The sequence below is a fragment of the Scyliorhinus canicula genome, chromosome 2 (genome assembly GCF_902713615.1).
Source record: "Scyliorhinus canicula chromosome 2, sScyCan1.1, whole genome shotgun sequence".
NCBI lineage: Eukaryota > Metazoa > Chordata > Chondrichthyes > Carcharhiniformes > Scyliorhinidae > Scyliorhinus > Scyliorhinus canicula.
In genome coordinates, this window is record NC_052147.1 from 202176664 (window position 1) to 202196721 (window position 20058).

A 20058-nucleotide genomic window follows, 5' to 3' on the forward strand; every position below is an offset into this window, starting at 1 on the left:
TGGTGTAGTAACACCCACAGTTCTATTAGGAAGGGATCTTGGCCCCGCGACAATGTCAGAACAACGATATAGGTCCAAGAGACCTCAAGGTTTGGAAATTGAATAGTGATAAATGACATGTCTGCAGATATGAACACGAGATAAATTCACTTGTTGCTGCAATTTTCTGAATTTTAACGTATTTATTGATCTTTTTCTAGCAGAAGGGTAAAGAATATGAAGCAGTTAATTTTTAGCTCAAGTTAAGTCATTATCCGAAGATAGCGTAATTGTTTCTACATCCACACATATCACTCATTTTAGGCAGGTATGAATTGTGACAGAAGTGGAGAATCAAAGGGGAGTCACAAAATAATCTATTTTTTTAATAATCTTTATTATTGTCACAAGTAGGCTTACATTAACACTGCAATGAATTAACTGTGAAAATCCCCGAGTCGCCACACTCCGGCACCTGTTTGGGTACACTGAAGGAGAATTCAGAATGTCCAATTCACCTCACAAGCACGTCTTTCAGGACTTGTGGGAGGAAACTGGAGTACCCGGAGGAAACCCACGTAGATATGGGGAGAACATGCAGACTCCGCACAGACAGTGACCCAAGCAGAAATCGAACCTGGAACTCTAGCACTGGGAAGCAAGAGTGCTGCACATGCCTTTTGCACTGGCAGTATTGCGTCACCAGTGACTTAAGGGGATTCTTGCTATGCAATCATAGGAACCCCATTTGAATTCATTTGTATATAATTAGCGGGTCTCCATGCCAGAACATTTCCCCAAGTACTAAAGCAAGGGCATCAAGCTGCCGGGGTTTCACAGAGGTACAGCCCTAGGGTGGGTGTGTCGAGGATCATCCGTGAGCAGTAATCTGGACCGCTGATGCCCAGGCACTGCGAGGGGGGCTTTGTTGGAGAGAGGTGGATCCCACATCTTTCTGTGTGTGTGTGTGTGTGTGTGTGTGGGGGGGGGGGGGGGGGGGGGGGGGGATCCTATGTCTGTGTGAGGTAATCCTTTTTTATTTTTTTCAGATTGGGACAACCCAGAGCCCGCCCCACTAGCTTGATGTTTTAGGACTCCAGGCCTTCCAGGATTTGTTTTGACACTGTGTCAAAAGATGTACCTTTCCGGCCTGAGTGGTCAAAAAAAGGAGAAAATTCCGTCCAATATTGTTGCAGTTCTTACAGGTTTCAAGCACATCCAAGCCTCAATCTGTCCGAGTCTAGAAGCAACCTGTAACTGATTTGTGAAATCGGTCTGGGCTAAACAAGTCCGAATAATATTTCATCTTTCTGTTTGGTGAAACATTCATTAAAAGCAGAGCCATAACTGACAAATCAACTTACAGGAAACTGCATGGTGCAGATCAATAGCACACTCTGCATTTCAGGTTAATATTATACTTAATTTTTTTTAAAGCTTTGCGGGAAAATAGTATTTGATCCAATACTATGACTTTAATATAAATATTTTTAATTTACAAATTGTTATTTTTATCCATCAAGTTCCTGTTATTCGTTTGCAATTTGAAACTTTATATATTAGGTCTTTATACATTATCATTTGTTTTCCAGGCAAGAAAGCACTTTAAAACCACAAGTATTACTAAGATATGGAAAATTACTGGCTAATTATCCAGACTGTAAATTGTTATTTCCTCATTTACACAATCAGAAAAGAGATGAACGACTTTGGTAGTATCTGGTATTCCATTTTCCAGTACATCTTTTGCTGTTTCAATTTGTTTTTTCTCCAGTGCTTTTATGTCTTGAAGCATCTTGGAACCTTTTCCCTGGGGGAGATTGAAATAAATTACAAGAAATGATTCTTAATGCTGCGCTAGATACAGCACACAGTTTCTTCTTTAACATTTCTGTATTCAAATCCTCATTTGTTAAGAATGTAACAAATAAGCAACATGAATGGATTTAAGAAGCTAGTTTGAGAATTCACTGTCACTCCAAATCATTAATCATTGATTTAGACAAGATGAATGAGTGGGCAGGTGAAGTATAATGTGGATGAGTGTGAAGTTACCCACTTTGGTAGGAAACAGAATGGCAGAGTATTATTTAAGTGGCGGCAGAATAGAAAGTGCTGACGTACACCAATGACTGAAAGCAAGCATACAGGTGCAGCAAGCAATTAGGGTAATGGTGGTATGTTGGTCTTCATTGCAAGAGGATGAGAGTACAGGACAAAATATGTCTTACTGGGTCTTGGCTCAACCACACCTGGAGTATTGTGTGCAGTTTTGGTCTCCTTATCCAAGAAAGGATATACTTGCCATAGAGGGAGTGCAAAAGGATGTCATACGAGGAAAGATTGGGTTGACTAGGCCTGTATTCAGAGGGTGGTGAACCTCTGGAATTCTCTACCACTGAAGGCTATGGAAAGCAAGTCACTGAATATAGTCAAGAAGGAAATAAATAGATTTCTTCACTCTAAAGACATCAAGGGGTATAAGGAGTGTGCGGGAGGTGTGGTGTTAAGATAGAGGATAAGCCACGATCATATTGAATAGTGGAGCAGGCTCAAAGCATGAATAATCTAATCCTGCTCCTATTTTCTATGAGCACTCATCAAAATATTTCACGTTAAAACATTAATGAAGAATGCTCACAATATCTAACGACTGATGTTCAATTCAGCTCATACCATTTTTCATGAAACGTGAAAAACAGGGCCATCAAGAATTACTGAGATTTGCAAAGGCAGACAAGCTAAAGGGCAAAACTTTACATAACAATAAATTTTTACTATATATTATTTAATTTGCTGCATATCGGCAAATACCTTATTTATCTCCATTAATGCAGCTGCCATTTCATGTTTTTTGTAGAGTGCATGCTTTCTGTCAGGTTTAGTCTGGAACCGTGGCTGTTTCTTCACTGGATCATCGGGACCAAATGAAGGTGAACTTGTTTGTAGAAACTGCCTCATATTTTGTACAAAGATAAAAGGCTTGAAAACAGACCTGAGAAAAGACAACCCAAAACGTTCTGTAAAACCTAATTATACAGGTGTACCTTTACTGGCAATTAGCCATCATAAAAAGGAAATTGCCTGACGGAACTAAAGGATGACTATTGTTATAAACGAAACTCAAAAAGTCTTTTAGGGTTTCTTCATTAATTTTGAGTTTTCATCACAAATCGAGGGAATTCAGAAATTTGATGCAACAGCAGTGACATCTGGTGGTTATGAAGGCAATATTATCTCCGATAGTGAGCAATGATTCACAGCCATTCATACAAACGAAGAAACAAAGTAGAGTTCACCATCATGAATGTAATTCATCTAAAATCTTTTGGACCTCTTGTGGAGTTTGCAATAATTGAGCAACTACAAAATGTAATACATAATCAGTCACTTTTTCCCCCCCACAGTATAAATTTCACACATTTTTTCGATTGAAATGGAATTATAGAATGGTTGTTACGACACAGGAGGCTGTTCAGCCCATTGGTTCCTTTTTGGTTCCCTGCCAGAGCAATTCACCTTGTCCCATGCCCATGCCTTTTCCCTATAACCCTGCAATTTATTTCCCTTCAGCTAATTATCCAATTCTCTTTTGAAAGCCATGTTTGTACCTACTTCCACCACACTCTTAGCCAGTGTATTTTAGATCCTAATCACTTGCTGCGTAAACATTTTTCCTCATATTACCATTGATTCTTTTGCCAATCATCTTAAATGATGCCCTCATGTTCTCGATCCTTCAACCAATGGGAAGTTTATTTCTATCTATTCTTGATAACCTCTGTCAAGTTGCCTCTCAACCTATTCTCCGAGGGAAACAGCACAAGCTTCTCCAATCTATCTATCTATGTAATTGGAGCTCATCTTCCCTGGTACAATTCTTTTTCTACTCCTCTTCTAATGCCTTCAAATACTTTCTGAAATATGGTGACCAGAACTAGATATAATATTCCAGTTGCAGCTGAGCCAGTGTTTTATGCAGGGTTATCGCAACTTCTTTGCTTTGTACTCTGTGGACCTCTTAATAAAGCCCAGTATACTGTATGCTTAATTAACTGCTCTCTCAACCTCTTTTGCCACATTTAATGAGTTGTAAACATGTACTGACATGTCCTTCTGCTCCTGCACCCCCTTTAAAATTGTACCCTTTACATTGCCTCTCTTCATTCATTCTACCAAAATGAACCACTTCACACTTCTCTGCATTAAATTTCATCCACCACTTGTCTGCCCATTCCACCAACCTATGGCCTCTTGAAGTTTATCAGTATCCTCCTCACAGGTCACAAATTTCAAAATTTTGTATCATCTGCAAATTTTTAAATTGTGCCTGTTCGCCTCAAGTTCTGCCACATCCAGTCGTGAATGGCGGTGGACAATTAAACAACTCACTGAAGGAGGAGGCTCCACAAATATCCCCATCCTCAAGATGGAGGAGTTCAGCACATATAAGTGGGCAGCACGGTAGCATTGTGGATAGCACAATTGCTTCACAGCTCCAGGGTCCCAGGTTCGATTCCGGCTTGGGTCACTGTCTGTGCGGAGTCTGCACATCCTCCCCGTGGGTGCGTGGGTTTCCTCCGGGTGCTCCGGTTTCCTCCCACAGTCCAAAGATGTGCATGTTAGGTGGATTGGCCATGATAAATTGCCCTTAGTGTCCAAAATTGCCCTTAGTGTTGGGTGGGGTTACTGGGTTATGGGGATAGGGTGGAGGTGTGGGCTTGGGTAGGGTGCTCTTTCCAGGAGCCGGTGCAGACTCGATGGGCCGAATGGCCTCCTTCTGCACTGTAAATTCTATGATCTATGATATGTGTAAAAGACAAGGCATTCGCAACATTCTTCAGCCAGAAGTGCCGAGTGGATGATCTATCTCTGTCTCCTCCAGAGCACCCCAGCATCACAGATGTCAGTCTTTAGCCAATACGATTCACTCTACATGATATCAAGAAACAGCTGAAGGCACTGGATGCTGCAAAGGCTATGGGCCCTGACAATATCCCAGCAATAGTACTGAGGACTTGTGCTCCAGAACTTGCCACACCCCTAGCCAAGCAGTTCCAGCACAGCTACAACACTGGCATTGACCCAGCAACGTGGAAAATTGCCAAGTGGTCCTGTACACAAGAAACAGGACAAATCCAACCCAGCTAATTTCCGTCTATCAGTCCACTCCCCATCGTCAGCAAAGTGATGGAAGGAGTCATAAACAGTACTATCAAGCAGCAATAACCTGCTCATGGACACTCAGTTTGGTTTCTGCCAGGGGCACTCAGCTCCTGACTTCATTAAAGCCTTTGTTCAAACATGGACAAAAGAGCTGAATGCCAGAGGTGAGGTGAGAGTGACTGTCCTTGACATCAAGACAGCATTTGACCGAGTGTGGCATCAAGGAGCCCTAGCTAAACTGGAGTAAATGGAAAGCAGGGGGGAAACCCTCTGCTGGTTGGAGTCGGGCAGCACAAGTGGAAAGCACTGTGGCTTCACAGCGCCAGGGTCCCAGGTTCGATTCCTCCTGGTAAATATCTGAAACCTTTCCGTATCGGAGTATTGAGCCGGCGAAAATGGGTAGCACGGCAGCACAAGTGAATGGCACAGTGGTTTCACAGCGCCAAGGTCCCAGGTTCGATTCCCCGCTGGGTCACTGTCTGTGCGGAGTTTGCATGTTCTCCCCGTGTCTGCGTGGGTTTCCTCCGGGTACTCCGGTTTCCTCCCACAGTCCAAAGACGTCAGGTTAGGTGGATTGTTAGGAGAGGTTATTGGGTTACGGGGATAGCGTGGAAGTGAGGGCTTAAGTGTGTCGGTGCAGACTCGATAGGCTGAATAGCATCTATCTGCACTGTATGTTCTATGTTCATACCTGGCACAAAGGAAGATGGCTCTGGTGGTTAGAAGTCAATCATCTCAGCTGCAGAACATCACTGCAGGAGTTCCTCAGGGTAGTGTCCTAGGCCCAACCATCTTCAGCTGCTTCATCAACGACCTCCCTTCCGCCATAAGGTCAGAAGTGGGGATGTTCGCTAATGACTACACAATGTTCAGCACCATTCACGACTCCTCAGATAATGAAGCAGTCCATGTCCAAATGCAGCAAGACCTGGACAATATCCAGGCTTGGGCTGCCAAGTGACAAGTTACATTCGCGCCACTCAAGTGCCAGGCAATGACCATCTCCAACAAGAGAGGATCTAACCATCACCCCTTGACATTCAATTAAATTACCATCGCTGAATCCTCCACAATCAACATCCCGGGTAGTTACCATTGATCAGAAACTGAACTGGACTAGCCAGATTAATACTGTAGCTACCAAGGCAGGTCAACGGCTCGGAATCCTACGGCGAGTAACTCACCTCCTGACCCCCCCCCCCCCCAGCCTGTCCACCATCTATAAGGCACAAGTCAGGAGTGTGATAGAATACTCTCCACTTCCCTGGAGGAGTGCAACTCCAACACTCAAGAATCTCGACACCATCCAGGATAAAGCAGCCCGCTTGATTGATCTCCCTTCCACAAACATTCAAACCCTCCACCACCGACAAACAGTGGCAGTCATGTGTACCATCTACAAGATGCACTGCAGTAACTCACCTTCCAAACCCACGTCCACTACTATCTAGGACAAGAGGAGCAGATACCTGGGGAACCCCATCACCTGGAGGTTCCCCTCCATAGCACTCACCACCCTGACTTGGAAATATATCGCCGTTCCTAACAGCGCAGTGGGTGTACCTACACCTCAAGGACAGCAGCAGTCCAAGAAGGCAACTCACCACCATCTTGTGAGGGCAACTAAGGATGGGCAATAAATGCTGGCCTACCCAGTGACACCCACATCACGTAAATGAATTTTTTAAAAGTCTAGATGATTAATGGACCTGAACTTCTGCAGAATGGCAATCAGAGCGGGAATGCCAGTCTGCTCCTACTTTCTTACCTATAAATGTTCTCACTTCCGGTTCCTCTGATTATCTGACTCATGCCAGATGAGAACACAGGGCTCCTGAGACCTTCAGTTGACAAGTGCTGGATGAAAGGAGATTATGAAATGTATTGGTTTAATGCTGTTGGGTAAAGTTTTGGGCCCGGATGGATTTCCCATTGAGTTCTATAAGAAATTTGCAGGGCAGTTCATCCCACTGCTTTTAGACATGTTTAATGATTCCTTGTCCCGGGGACTACTGCCGGTTACATTAGCGCAGGCTAATAAAGAATGTGGGTCCTATCAGCCTATCTTGTTGTTGAATGTTGATGGCAATACGGTTGGAGGCCTGCCTTCCAGGCGTGGTCTCTGAAGAACAGACAGGTTTTGTCAAATGTCGGCAGCTATCAGCCAATGTACGTTAGTTATTAAATTTTGTCCTTTTCCCCCTCCCCAGCGCCGAATTGGATATGATTATCTCAATGGACACCGAAAAAGCAATCAATAGGGTCAAGTGGGATATCTATTTGAGATTCTTGGGAGGTTTGGTTTCGGGTTAAAGTTTATATCTTGGATTTGTCTTTTGTACAGGGTTCCCACCGCAAGTGTTCACACAAACGCCATGAGCTCGGATTACTTTCAGGTGAATGGGGTACAAGGTAGGGATGTCCATTGTCTCCGCTTCTGTTTGCTTTGCAATCAAACCACGGGCCATAGCGTTAAGAGCTTCCTCTGAGTGGAGGGGGGATAAAGCAGGGTAGAAGGGAGCATAGGGTGTCCTTGTATGCAGATGACCTGCTTCTCCACCATGGATGAGATAATGAAGCTATTTGGAGTTTCTGCTCCTTCTCAGAATACAAGTTGAATTTGGATAAGAGCGAATACTTTCTGGTGAATCCCCCAGGGAGGGGAGCTGATCTGGGGTGTTGGCTTTTCACCTTGCCAGATCTAGATTTTGTTATCTGGGAATCTGGGTGGCCCACGATTGGACCTCATCTTATAAATTAAATTATGATAGTCTGGTGAATAGGGTTCAATCTGACTTACAGAACTTCCCCCTGACCTTGGCAGGCAGGGTTCAGACTATTAAAATTAATATCCTTCCAAGATTTCTATTTCTTTTTCAGTGTCTCCCCATTTTTCTTCCCAACTCGTTCTTTGCTAGAGTCAACAAGATGATAGCTTCCTTCATTTGGGAGAGCAAGACACCAAGGATTCGGAGGGCGTTTCTTCAGAGAGAGAGAGAGAGAGAGAGAGAGAGTGCAAGAGAGAGACAGACAGACAGAGACACGGACATTCAGGTGGCTTAGCATTACCTAATTTATTATTTTATTACTGAGCAGCTAATATTGAAAAAGTACTGGGGTGGCTCAAGGATCTGGATTCCACAGGAGGCACACTCTTGTAGCTAGTTTGAAGGCTAGACAACAGTTTAAGCTCGGCTCCAAGTCGTTATCAACCCCTATTTATAGGAATCATCACTGTGCACCAGCAGGTTTGGACTCGAAGTTCAGGTCATGGGGGAGGGAGGGGCTGGAGAGGTTTGGGTACATGTTTGTGGAGGATAGGTTTGTTGGTTTTGAGGAGCTCTTGGACAAATTCCAACTCATGAGGTCTAATTTATTCAGGTATTTCCAGGTTCACGATTTCTTGCGTAAGGAAATCTCTTAATTTCCCTTGGCACCATCGCCCTCGCTATTGAATAGGATCTTATAACTGGCAGAGGTGGGTGAGGGAAAGATTTTGGACATTTATGGCAAAGTCCTGTCGACGGAGCAGGGTCCGTTGGTTGAGGTGAATAGGAAGTGGGAGGGTGGGCTGGGTCTGGTTATTGATTGGGGGTAGAGGGGGTGGGGGGGGGGGGGGGGGGAGAGAGAGAAGGGAGGCTCTTCACGAGGTCAACTCAACTTCCTCCTGTACTAGGCTCAGCTTGATTCAATGCAAGGTGGTTCACCAGGCGCATCTGACCAAGACGACGATGAGTATTTTATTTCCCTTGGGGGTGGGGGATAGGTGTGAACGTTCTTCTCAGGGGCCGGTGAATCATACCATATGTTTTGGTCCTAAACCTGTAAGCATCTGGTTCTCCTTATTTAATACCATGTCAGGGATTCTTGATATCGAACTGGAGCCTTGCCCGCTGGCGAGCATTTTTATGGTTTCGGACTTGCTGGTTCTGCAGACTGGGGTGAAGGCGGTGGGTGTTCTCGCTTTTGCCTCATTAATTGCCCCGAGGAGAGTTCTGCTGGGATGGAGATTTCCTACTCCGCAGGGTTGAGAGATGAGACTTGGCATTGCCCCTTAGTGCTGCCAAGGGGACAGTGACAAATGAGTGACCCTCCTCCATTGGGGGAGGAGGGATTCCCCTTATGTGTGGGGGGGGAGGGGAAGGGGGAGAGAGGAAGAGAGAGGTGCATGCTGACGAACATGCAGGGGGGTTTTGGTCCTCTATGGCCAGAGGGCAGGAGTGTGGTGGAAGGGAGACCAGTTTACTTGCAGATCTATGTGTAGCCAGGTTTGCCGGCTCTAACAGGCCCTGCCCAGCCAGATCGACGGCACAAACTGCAGTCCCCAAAAATTATTTTTTGACTGAGTGTCAGAAGAGATGCCTGTGTTTCTGGAGAGAGCCTGACAAGTTGTCATTTTGTTTGGAAAATTCCACCCATTTAATGGTACAGGAGACCCTTCGGCCTATAGTGTTTGCAATGACCATCAAGTACCTATCTGTTATAATATAATTTTCTAGCACTTGGTCAGTAGCTATCTACCCTATCTATGCCCCACATTATTTTGTACACCTTGATCATGCCCCCCTCGGTTTTCCAGGCTCTAAAAAAAACAATCCCAGCCGAACCAGCCTCTCTTCATAGCTAAAATGCTCCAGCCCAGGCAATATATTCTTGTGAATCTCCTCTGCACCTTTCTAGTGCAAACACATCCTTATATTATTTACTTTATCTTCCTAAAGAACAAATTGACACTCACTGCCAATATGACCAGTACCTCCACACTTTTCAGCTTTACTTCCCTCAGTATTGTTGGGAAAATCATCAGCGTAATTCTCCGTTCCTGAGACTAAGTTTTGATGCCGGGGTAGGAGTCATGAACTTCCACGACAGCAAATCTAGAGTCGTATCGGGACCGATTCAGCGACTGTTGAGGGGCTAGCACTGGCGCCACATGGAATACAATCCATTCCAATGGAAATGGTGCAGGATTCGCTGGATCCTTGATTGACTCTCAGGAGGCTGACAAGCTGCAGCCACATATACACACTTCATTCTCCACACACACAATCCCCAGCCAACAAGATGGCACTGGTTGTGCTGGAGTGTGACCATCCCACTGATGGGTCATCTGGGGCCAGATGGCACCTGGGGGGGGGGGGGGGGGGGGGGGGGGGTGGTGACCTGGGGGGAACACCCATATGACCTGCAGCCCTAAGTTTACAGTGGGCCGTCAGCGGCGTACACAGCTGCATGGCTGTCTTGCAGGCTGCGGCTCAGTGTCCATCCACCCAACCTCACAGTCTATCTCCACTCCCTACTACTGCCCCCGGCCCTGGCAGAAGTTCCCCCGGCCTGTGGCACAACTGTCAGCACACTATGGTGATGTTGGGCACTCCCCCCCCCCCGTCTCTTAGCGGCCACGCCGCCTCTTTCACAATATTTAAAAGCACAAGTGAACCTCACCATCAGGAATTCACCACTGGTGGAGGTGGAGAATTGTGGAGGCCCGGAGAATACCGGGTCAGGCTCGCTAATGATATGTCAAGGATGTTTACTGTACGTGCGGAGAGGAACGTATCGACGCTGCTGTCGAAGCACTGGAGAATTGTGATTTGGCCAGAAACCGATGCCCGCCACGATTTCAGCTTCAAAACCGATTCTCCGCCCAATCGCATTTCCCAATTCCAGTGTCAGCTGACAGAGAATCCCGCCCCATATCTTTCAAAATATTTTCTTTTAAAATATGGAAACGCATTGCATTATAGAATTTACAGTGCAGAAGGAGGCCATTCGGCCCATCGAGTCTCCACCGGCTCTAGGAAAGAGCACCCTACCCAAGGGCAACACCTCCACCCTATCCCCATAACCCAGTAACCCCACCCAACACTGACGGCAATTTTGGACATTAAGGGCAATTTAGCATGGCCAATCCACCTAACTTGCACATCTTTGGATTGTGGGAGGAAACCGGAGCACCCGGAGGAAACCCACGCACACACGGGGAGAAGGTGCAGACTCCGCACAGACAGTGACCCAAGCCGGGAATTGAACCTGGGACGCTGGAGCTGTGAAGCAATTGTGCTATCCACAATGCTACCGTGCTACCTGGACACTTGGATGCTGACCTGGGGTTTTTTTTAAAGAAGGTTCACAAGTTCACCGCTGGACTTGGAGTAAACCTGCCTTTTTCCAAAAACAAAATCACCGTACCAGTAATTGAGGGGGAAGGACTCTTTGTTTGTTTTGAACCTCAAATCACATTAATTGATTGGGAAGAAACTGACAAAGGCTAGCAATTTATGGAAAGTCACATGACAGAGACAAGGGGCACGACTGGTAACAAAGTCAGGTAGAAAGTGCGTTTAGCTCGTTTCCTAACACTCTCAGTGCTGAGAAACACATAGCGACTTGCGTTGCACAAGGGGCCTCAGCCGCACATAGCCCCGTTTTGTACACTGCGGAGCTCCGCTTGCCGAACTCCCCAGTGTAGCGAGAGATCAGGATGCCTTTTTTAAATGGTGTCCTGATCTCCAAGGCCACCAAAGTGGCCCCCAATCCCCAGCTTGGCACCTTGACAGTGTCAGGCTGGCACCCAAGTGGCAATTAGAGTAGGCCTTTTAGCCCCCTCAGTCTTAATGGGATCATGTATAACCTATGATCCAAATCCTTTCCCCATATCCTTTAATCTTTTAAATCAGTCAATCTCTGATTTAAAATTCACAATTGACCTTCAAATCAACTGCCATTTGTATAGCTGCAGCTTTGATATTAACTCCTTGAATTCTATTTCCCTAGATGTAAAGGCTAACATCATTTCATTTTTTGGTATCTTGTCTATCATATTTTAATGAATTTTTTAACATGAATTTGTAAGTCTCTGAGCTTTCACCATTTAGAAAATACTTTATCTATTCATTTAGGTAAAAAGTGGTTGGCCTCACACTTGCCTATAGTAAAATCCATTTGCCATAGCTTTTTCCCATTCATTTAAATCTATTAATATCTCTTTGTAATGTTATGATTCCATCCATACTGCTTATAATTTCACTTGTTCACATTACATTGGCAAACTTAGATAACATAATAGAGCGCCACATATCCAAGTCATTTTCAAATACAGTGAATAGTGGAGGCCCCAACACAGATACCTATGGGACATCGCTAATCACATGCTACCATTTACTGCCACTACTATCAGTCACCTATTACTTAGGCAATTTCCTAACCAGGTCCATACCTGGCACTCAATTTTAGCAAAGAGTCTCTTATAAAGAACTTCATCAAATGCCTTCTGGAAGACTCCACACATAACATTTATAGTCAATGCCCTGCTCGGAACTTTAGTCACCGCTCTGGAAATTTCAAACAAGTTTGTCAGGTAAGACCTAAACCTTACAAATCAATGTTGGATCACTGATTAATTGAACATTTTCAAGATGCTGATTCACACAATGTACTTGTTAACATGCCATTTTCTTACTTTCAGTTATAACATCACTGTTATCAGTGTTTAAGGGCCCACATTTCTCTTAACCGTCATTTTTTTCGTAACATAATTGTAATGGTTTGTGTACATTTGGATATCCCTTGCTCAAGAGATCAGGAGGCTATATAAAATTACACCTCGATCTCTCCCTGCACTGAGGAGTTTCGGTGAGTGGGGCTCCTCAGTGCAGAAAACGTGCGGCCTTGGTCGTGCGCTCCCCGCTGAGGCCTCATTTCTAACTGAAGTCACGTTAGATAGCATTGTGTTTCTCAGCGTTGCAAGTGCCGGATACGCAGCTAAGCGCGCTCGCTATGGAACATAGTTCCCATTTGATTAAATCGCGGCCTTAAGTTTTGATTTAAAATTACTTTAATTTTGTTTAATCCTTACTAAATATCGTGATAACACTAAAGATAAAATAAAATTAATGGTTTGCTCAATAGAAATGTCATGTGTCCATTACCTCTCAGGATAAGGAGTTCCTGTAAAGAAATGAATGCAGTGCAGGTTGCTGTCCATGGGTAGAATAGAGGCCATGCTCCCTGTTGTCATAAAACCACCCTCCATATTAATACCGCTCTCTTTGTCCCGAAGAATATCCATCATGGCTTCAATTGTAATGTTTCCTATTAAAATACATAAGCATATCATATACTTAATGTGCTTGTTCATAAGCAAAAGAAGTAATGATGATAGCATATCAACAACAATTTATACTTATATAGTACCTTTAACATAATAAAACATTCCAAGGTGCTTCACAAGTACTTTCTAAAGCAAAATTAGACACGAGGTCACATAGAAATTTAGGCAGGAGGCCAAAAGCTTAGTCAAAGAGGTATGTTTTAAGGAGTGTTCTAAAGGAAGAAAGAAAAGATGGCAAAGTGGAGAGGTGTAGGGAGAAAATTCCAGAACTTCAGAGCCTAGGCACCTGAAAGCATGGCTACCGATGGTGGAACAATGAAGCAATTAAAATCAGGGATCTGCAAAAGGCCAGACTTAGATGGACATAGATATCTCAGAGGGTTGTTGGGCTGGAGGAGATTAAAGTGATAGGGTGGGGCAAGGCCATGGAGGAATTTGAAAACAAGGCTGAGTATTTCAAAATCGTGAGTCATGCAGATCAGCGAGAACAAGCGCAACAGAGAATGAGACTTGATGCGAGCAAAGACAAAGACAGCAGAGTTTTGGATGACCTCAAGGTTATGGAAGATTGAATGTAGGAGGCTAGCAAGGTCATTAGACTGGTTAAGTCACGATGTAACAATGGCATAAATGATGCTTTCAGCAGCAAATGACCTGGGATAGGGGCGAACTTGGGGAAATTACAGAAATGGAAATAAATGACCATAGGTGTGATGATGCAGATGAGGTTAGAAGCTCAAATCAAGGTCAAATATGACATCAAGGTTGAAACAGTCTGGTTCATTTTCAGACCGTTGACAGGAAGAATGGAGCCAGTAGCTAGCGAAAGGGGTTTGGAGTGGTAACCAGAAACAATGGGCGTGATTTAATGAAAAAGAAACGCAGTCCTGTTTTGGGCACGTTGAGCAGGGTGTTTCTCGGCGCTGCCCTGCTATTAAATAGGACTCTGTTTCTTCGGGCCTTGGTGAGGGACAACCTGCCGAGGCTGCACTTCTTAATTCAGTCAGAGATCGGGGTGCCATTTTTAAATGCCACCCCGTGAGCCCCACTGCGGCTTCCGGACCCACCTCCAAACGCCCCAACCTACTGATTAGGGGATCCTTGAGCCCCCCTCACAAAGGCAGGGCACTGCCGGGCCCAATCCATCCCAGAGAGGGCGAGATCCAGATTGTGACATCTTGCGAGATCTGATTAGAATTCGCGAGGTGTTCTGAGCGTTGTAAATCTCATGAGTCGCCTATCACAAGATGTATCGGCCTGATCGGGCACAAGGTGGCCATACGATTGCACCCAATCTTTTGATACTTCCAACACTTGGAGAAAATTTCTGCTCATCCAGTATTAGATGTCGGCTAAGTAGTCATATAATTTAGAAACAATGGAGGAAAAATCGTGAAAGGTGGTGACGGATGTCATCTGCATAAATGTGAAAACTGATGCTGCTTTTTTGGATAATGTTGCCGAGGAGGAACATGTAAATGAGAGATAGGAGGAAGCCTAGGATGAATCCTTGATAAATCAAAGGAAAGAAGCCAGAGAATTTAACTATTTGGCAAAATGAACAGCCATTTACTATTTACAAGTTTTCAGAAAGTATTAAACTCTTCCATTCTGTGTTCCATTTTGTAAAAATAACTTCAGAGCAATAGAATAAGTTAACAAATTGGTCACAACTGTTGCATGAAATTTTGCAATATGGAACAATTTTAAAGAAACAAAAACTTGCAATTAAACAGTGGCTTTTACAACCTCAGTGTGCTCCAAAATACTTCACAGCCAATGAAGTACTTTTGCAGTGTAGTCGTTTGGTAATGTTTGGTAATGTAACAGAAGCAGTTTGTGTATAGAAAACTGAACAAGGTCTCACAAACAGCAATTACATTAGAACCAAATAATTTGCCTTTGTGCTGTTGGTTGAGGGATAAATATTTGCCATGACACCCGGGAGAAATATTCGGCTCTTTGTTAAATATTGCCATGGGATCTTTTGCATCCACATGGAAGTTTTGGTCTCCTTATTTAAGGCAGGATATAAATGTGTTGGAAGCAGTTCAGGAGGGGGTTACCTAAAATATGTTTCCCTTATGGACAGAAATCAAGCGATTGTTTTTTCTCTCCGAGGGCTGCGTGACTTTGGAAAGCTCTACCTCAGAAGGCGGTGGAGGAGTGGTCTTTAAATATTTTTAAGGCCAAGATGGATAGATTTTTGTTAGGCAAGGGGAGCAAAAGATAGCGGGGTAGATGAGGATGTGGAATTTAAAACACAAACAGATCAGACGTGATCTTATCAAACGGAGAACTAGGCTCAAGGGACCAATTGGCCTACTCCTGCCTCTATTTCATTTATTTGTGTTCGTGTGGCCTTGGTCCAACATCGCAATTGAAAGGCAGCATCTCTGACAGTACAACCCTCCACTGAAACATCAACCTATATAAGCTCAAGATTCTGGAATGGGGCTTAACGTAGGACTGAAATACAAGAGAGCTTCCATTAATTCATGGTTGACAACTACGAAAATAGTTCTGTTACACAACCACCCTTACATTAAGTTGATTATTGCTCAACAAACACCATTTTAGGCTTAAATATTCTCATGGTATACAGCAATTCAAGGGTCTGAACAGACAAAATGGACAGGAAAAGGTATGCAGGTCCAGTGAGCCAATCCTGTCAAGGTCTGCCTCGTACACTAATTTATACACAAAACAGCGAGCATTGTTTAATACATTTGGTGTAACCTACTTTCCATGTCGTGTTCCAAGCATGAGAAATATAGAAATCCTAGCCCACCTCAGAGTCGATCTAATTACAATCCCTTTGTATCCCGTCCAACCACCTCATTGAGGAGTTCACAACCTTTGCAGCTTTCTGCTGTTAACCTAACTGTGAGTCAGTGGCCAATTTTTAAAAAACCTCTCCCACAGCCCCCATGGGGATCAAAAAGGATTTTCAAATTGAAGATGTGAAGTTTTCTTCTGAATAACCAGACATTCATTGTCCATTAGTATTCCTCCAATCACTACGAATCAGCAGGGAGATGTTTGCCAAATCAATCCCTCTTATGCAAATTTTGCTTATAAAAAGTCTTAATCTAGTTTTATGTCCAAGTCCTTTCTGTGAACAAAACGGCCAAACTGTGACACCTACCACTTATACTTAAACTTATACCATACATCGTTCATGGTGAAAAGGTATATCCACATGTAATAGCATATTAAATAAGGTCTTCGCTTGAATACAAAAAATAAGTAATGTCTTTGATGACTATATTTGTTCAGAAAAAAGTTTGATAATAAAGCTACCTAGAAATATTTTTGCCCAACTCAGAAGCTATGCTTTCTTTTATATGATTTGAGAGGTGTTTGCTGAGAGAATATATCAACTAACTTTTCTATATATCATTGACCATTTTAAAGTTTATTTTATATTTTTTTAAATTACCTTTATGTTTATTAAGAAGCTGCAGGCCAGTACAGTAGCGGTTACCAGTTTCAGTCATTTTAGCATTGTCTTGATAGGAATACACAGCAGTGAAATTGAACTCGATTTTACCATCCCACCAGCCTTGACTCTTTGCATAACTCCTCATTTCTGGATGCTCTTTATTAATCTTCGTTGTAATGGAAAGTTGGTTGGAAATATTTCGCACCCCCTCTACGTACAAGAACAAAAATAAAAGACACAAATCATAAATTTTTTAACATTAATGAATAATGTCATTGGGTGTGAATCAGCACCCTGTTACGCCCCGGTGTGGATTCGGATACAATGGGTGAATCATGCATGAGCCCCAAATCGGATTCTGGGCACAAAACCTTGTGATCTGGATCTCTCCCTCGCTGGACGAGATCCCAATTTGAATATTTAACGCTGGATTCACTCGGTGCACAGCACTCACCCGCCACACCTAGGAAACTTCGCCAGGGCATCGTTTAGTACTAGCCCAAACAAACGTGGATCAGTCATAACAGCACCTGTGGCCATTGGAGATTCCTAGATGATCGGGGACAGGGCAAGATGGCACCCTGGCACTCCGAGGCCAAAAGAAACGGCAACATACCATTGGTTAACGGGATATTTCTCGGCACTGCAGCCGCCGAGAAACACCCCACTAAACATGCCGTTCAGCGGACTTTATGATATACTAACAGCCCACATAAATGTGCCATTTAGTTAGCATTACTTTTCAATCACTCTTTTATAATTATGGCTGCAGACCTCTTAATCAATAAATTACTATAATGATACCATAATAAAATCAACAACATCAGCAAGTTTAGAGTGCCGACTTTGCTTTGTTTTGCAGGTTGGGATTTTCTATTTCCTTCCATTGATTTATGGACAGCAGCAGAAAAATCAATTGGATTTCCCACTGACACCCTTCTATGCACTTGCAAATATTAATGTTGAATTTGTGTTACAACAAAATACATGCTTTCAGTTGGTGATTAATCACAGCAGTCCCCAACTGGGGAAGGATTAGAGAATCATTGTAAGAGTATATAAACCAGTTCACTCAGTCACTGGGGGAGTCTGTGTCGCTTTTATGTCTTGGAAATAAACCTGTTTTCAGGTACAGGCTAGCTTCAGACTCATTCTTCCTCCAGATACAATTATTCGAATCAACAACCAATTTTTAATCTGAAGTAAGTATTTTAATATTATTAAAGGTTCAAATTGCCCCTGAATAATGTAGACACCATTAATTATTATTAGCAGCAGATGGATGGGGGAAGAGACGTCCCCCCATCCCCCATCCTGCAGTTCGTTTCTGGTGACGGACATGGCTTGCCGTTGGCCGCTGGCAGAATCTTCGGGTCCTGTTGATGTCTATGGCATTTTGCGTGATTCGCCCAGCCCATTGGGGAACGCGCTGCAGGAGAGGCCAGAAAATCCCAACCTTAATGTTTAATAATCCACAAACTCTGCAATTGCTTGCAAGCCAATCGATTACATAAGCATTTGGTGAAGGAGTGGTTTTGGCCAGGAGTGAAACAGAATGAGTGTCAAACCTACTTGATATCATCAGTTTGATGACAAGGAGGGGGAGATAATCCGACCAAAATCCCTATTCGAGTACTGGATCCTTACTGACAATACCTTCTCCCACACACCCATCCATCTGTCACTGGAAGAGTACTCTGCATGTCATCACACCGTGGCTGAATATACTTGAACTGTCTTTTGCTACCCCAGCCAAATTATCAAAGAATTCATTTTTATGTTCTGCTGACCCAGCGTTATAACAAGAACAGTCTCTGGAAATAGTACAAGTTCATACCTTACAGTGATGTTGTGTGTGCCCAATGTTTTTACTCCTCCTCCCGCAACCCAATTTAGACAAAAGGCTATTAAGTAGCAACAAACCACGGGGCGAGAATACAGCTGACGGCAAGATAACAAGGACCCACAGGGTACTGTTTTGGCTGCTGGTGATGTTACAACTAGGTACTGAGAAATCGTGCAATAAAAACAGGATAACTACAAATAATTAGATTTTTGCAATCAGAAAGCAGTACAGGAACAAAGGGATAAAATAATGGGTACAAGGTCCGTAAAAAGAAGCCAATATATTGAACTTCACATTCTGACTGAAAACAACTATGAAGGCAACTGGGAGCACCAAGAGCACATTCCATTCTGCTGCTACTGGCATTTTCAATTTGGCTAGAAATTGATTTCTTAAAGTATCGTAGATTTTATCACAGACCTTTCCTCTTGTTCTTCCTTCCCTTGGTTCAAAGCCTATTTACATTTCTACCTTTCTTTTATTCTGATGAAAAGTTATTGATCTTAAATATTAACTCTGCTTCTTTCTCCAGAGACGCTGCAAGACCTGTTGAGTATTTCCAGCATATTCTGCTTTTATTTCAGATTACAGCTTCCAAAGTATTTTGCTTTTGTATTTTTCCTTAATTGTGAGATGAGTATTATTTACTTAATGGTTCTTTGCTAAATATTTCTTCGGTTTTCCCCCTAAAGTAACAAGGCTAGCTTATTCTAAAAGTTCTGATGCATATCACTTAAGTCATCTTTAAAGCAAGTGCCCTTAAAGACTATGGGTGGGATTTTGCGGCTCTTTCCACTGGCGGGATCCTTTGGTTGCACCAAAATCAATCCCCGGTGCAGGTTCTCTGAGGGCAGGGCAGCTGAGCCAAGCAAAAGCCCATTGACTTCAGCGGGACTGGAAGATCCCGCCAACAGCCAATGGTTCGTCGCTTTCACTGCGGAAACACCCACTGTCAGAAAATCCGGCCTATAAAGTCTATCAGAGCCTAATTCAGCAAATGAGGCTGTAGTTTCATTTTTAAAAGTAAATGTTTACTGCTATTATTGATTATATACCCATACATACCTTCAACCTTTTCTGCTGCCCAGTATTTACCAGCAGTCTCTAAAATCCAGGCTTCCTTCTTGTCAGCAATCAGAAAGCTGTTGTGATATGTAAATACAACTTCATCTTCCATACAATTTCCTCCCTGTCCATGTTTTTCTAGCAGACCAGCAAGAACATCAACTGCCTCCTCGGCTGTCACGGATCTTTCAAGGCCAAGTCTGGAAAAATTTACATAATTTGAATATAAATTGTTTCCACAAGATAAATTATATTTGTAGCAATATATCTTGATAATCCAAAAGCCAAGATGCAAATCCGTCTGTAACATAATATAGCATATGGATATTCTGAAAAAGGCCGTGAAATTTTAAATGGGTCAAAATAGTAAACAAAGAATTTATGCTAAAATTACAAGTTTCTGTACTTTTTGCCATCCTCCTCCTTCAGGTGCATTGACATCCA

The 20058-nt window shown here is 43.3% G+C and overlaps 1 protein-coding gene across 1 annotated transcript in view; it reads right to left on the reverse strand.

Annotated features, from left to right (window-relative positions):
* Window positions 1-1018: 1018 nt before the first annotated feature.
* Window positions 1019-20058, reverse strand: part of scrn3 (secernin 3) — a 38609-nt gene continuing 19569 nt past the window's right edge. Inside the window, exons 4-8 of the mRNA XM_038789382.1 lie at window positions 19615-19814; window positions 16701-16913; window positions 13077-13239; window positions 2794-2974; window positions 1019-1789 (exon numbers count right to left, since the gene is read on the reverse strand). Coding sequence (XP_038645310.1) covers window positions 1625-1789; window positions 2794-2974; window positions 13077-13239; window positions 16701-16913; window positions 19615-19814 — 922 coding nt within the window. The 3' untranslated portion in view covers window positions 1019-1624. The remainder of the gene's footprint in view (window positions 1790-2793; window positions 2975-13076; window positions 13240-16700; window positions 16914-19614; window positions 19815-20058) is intronic.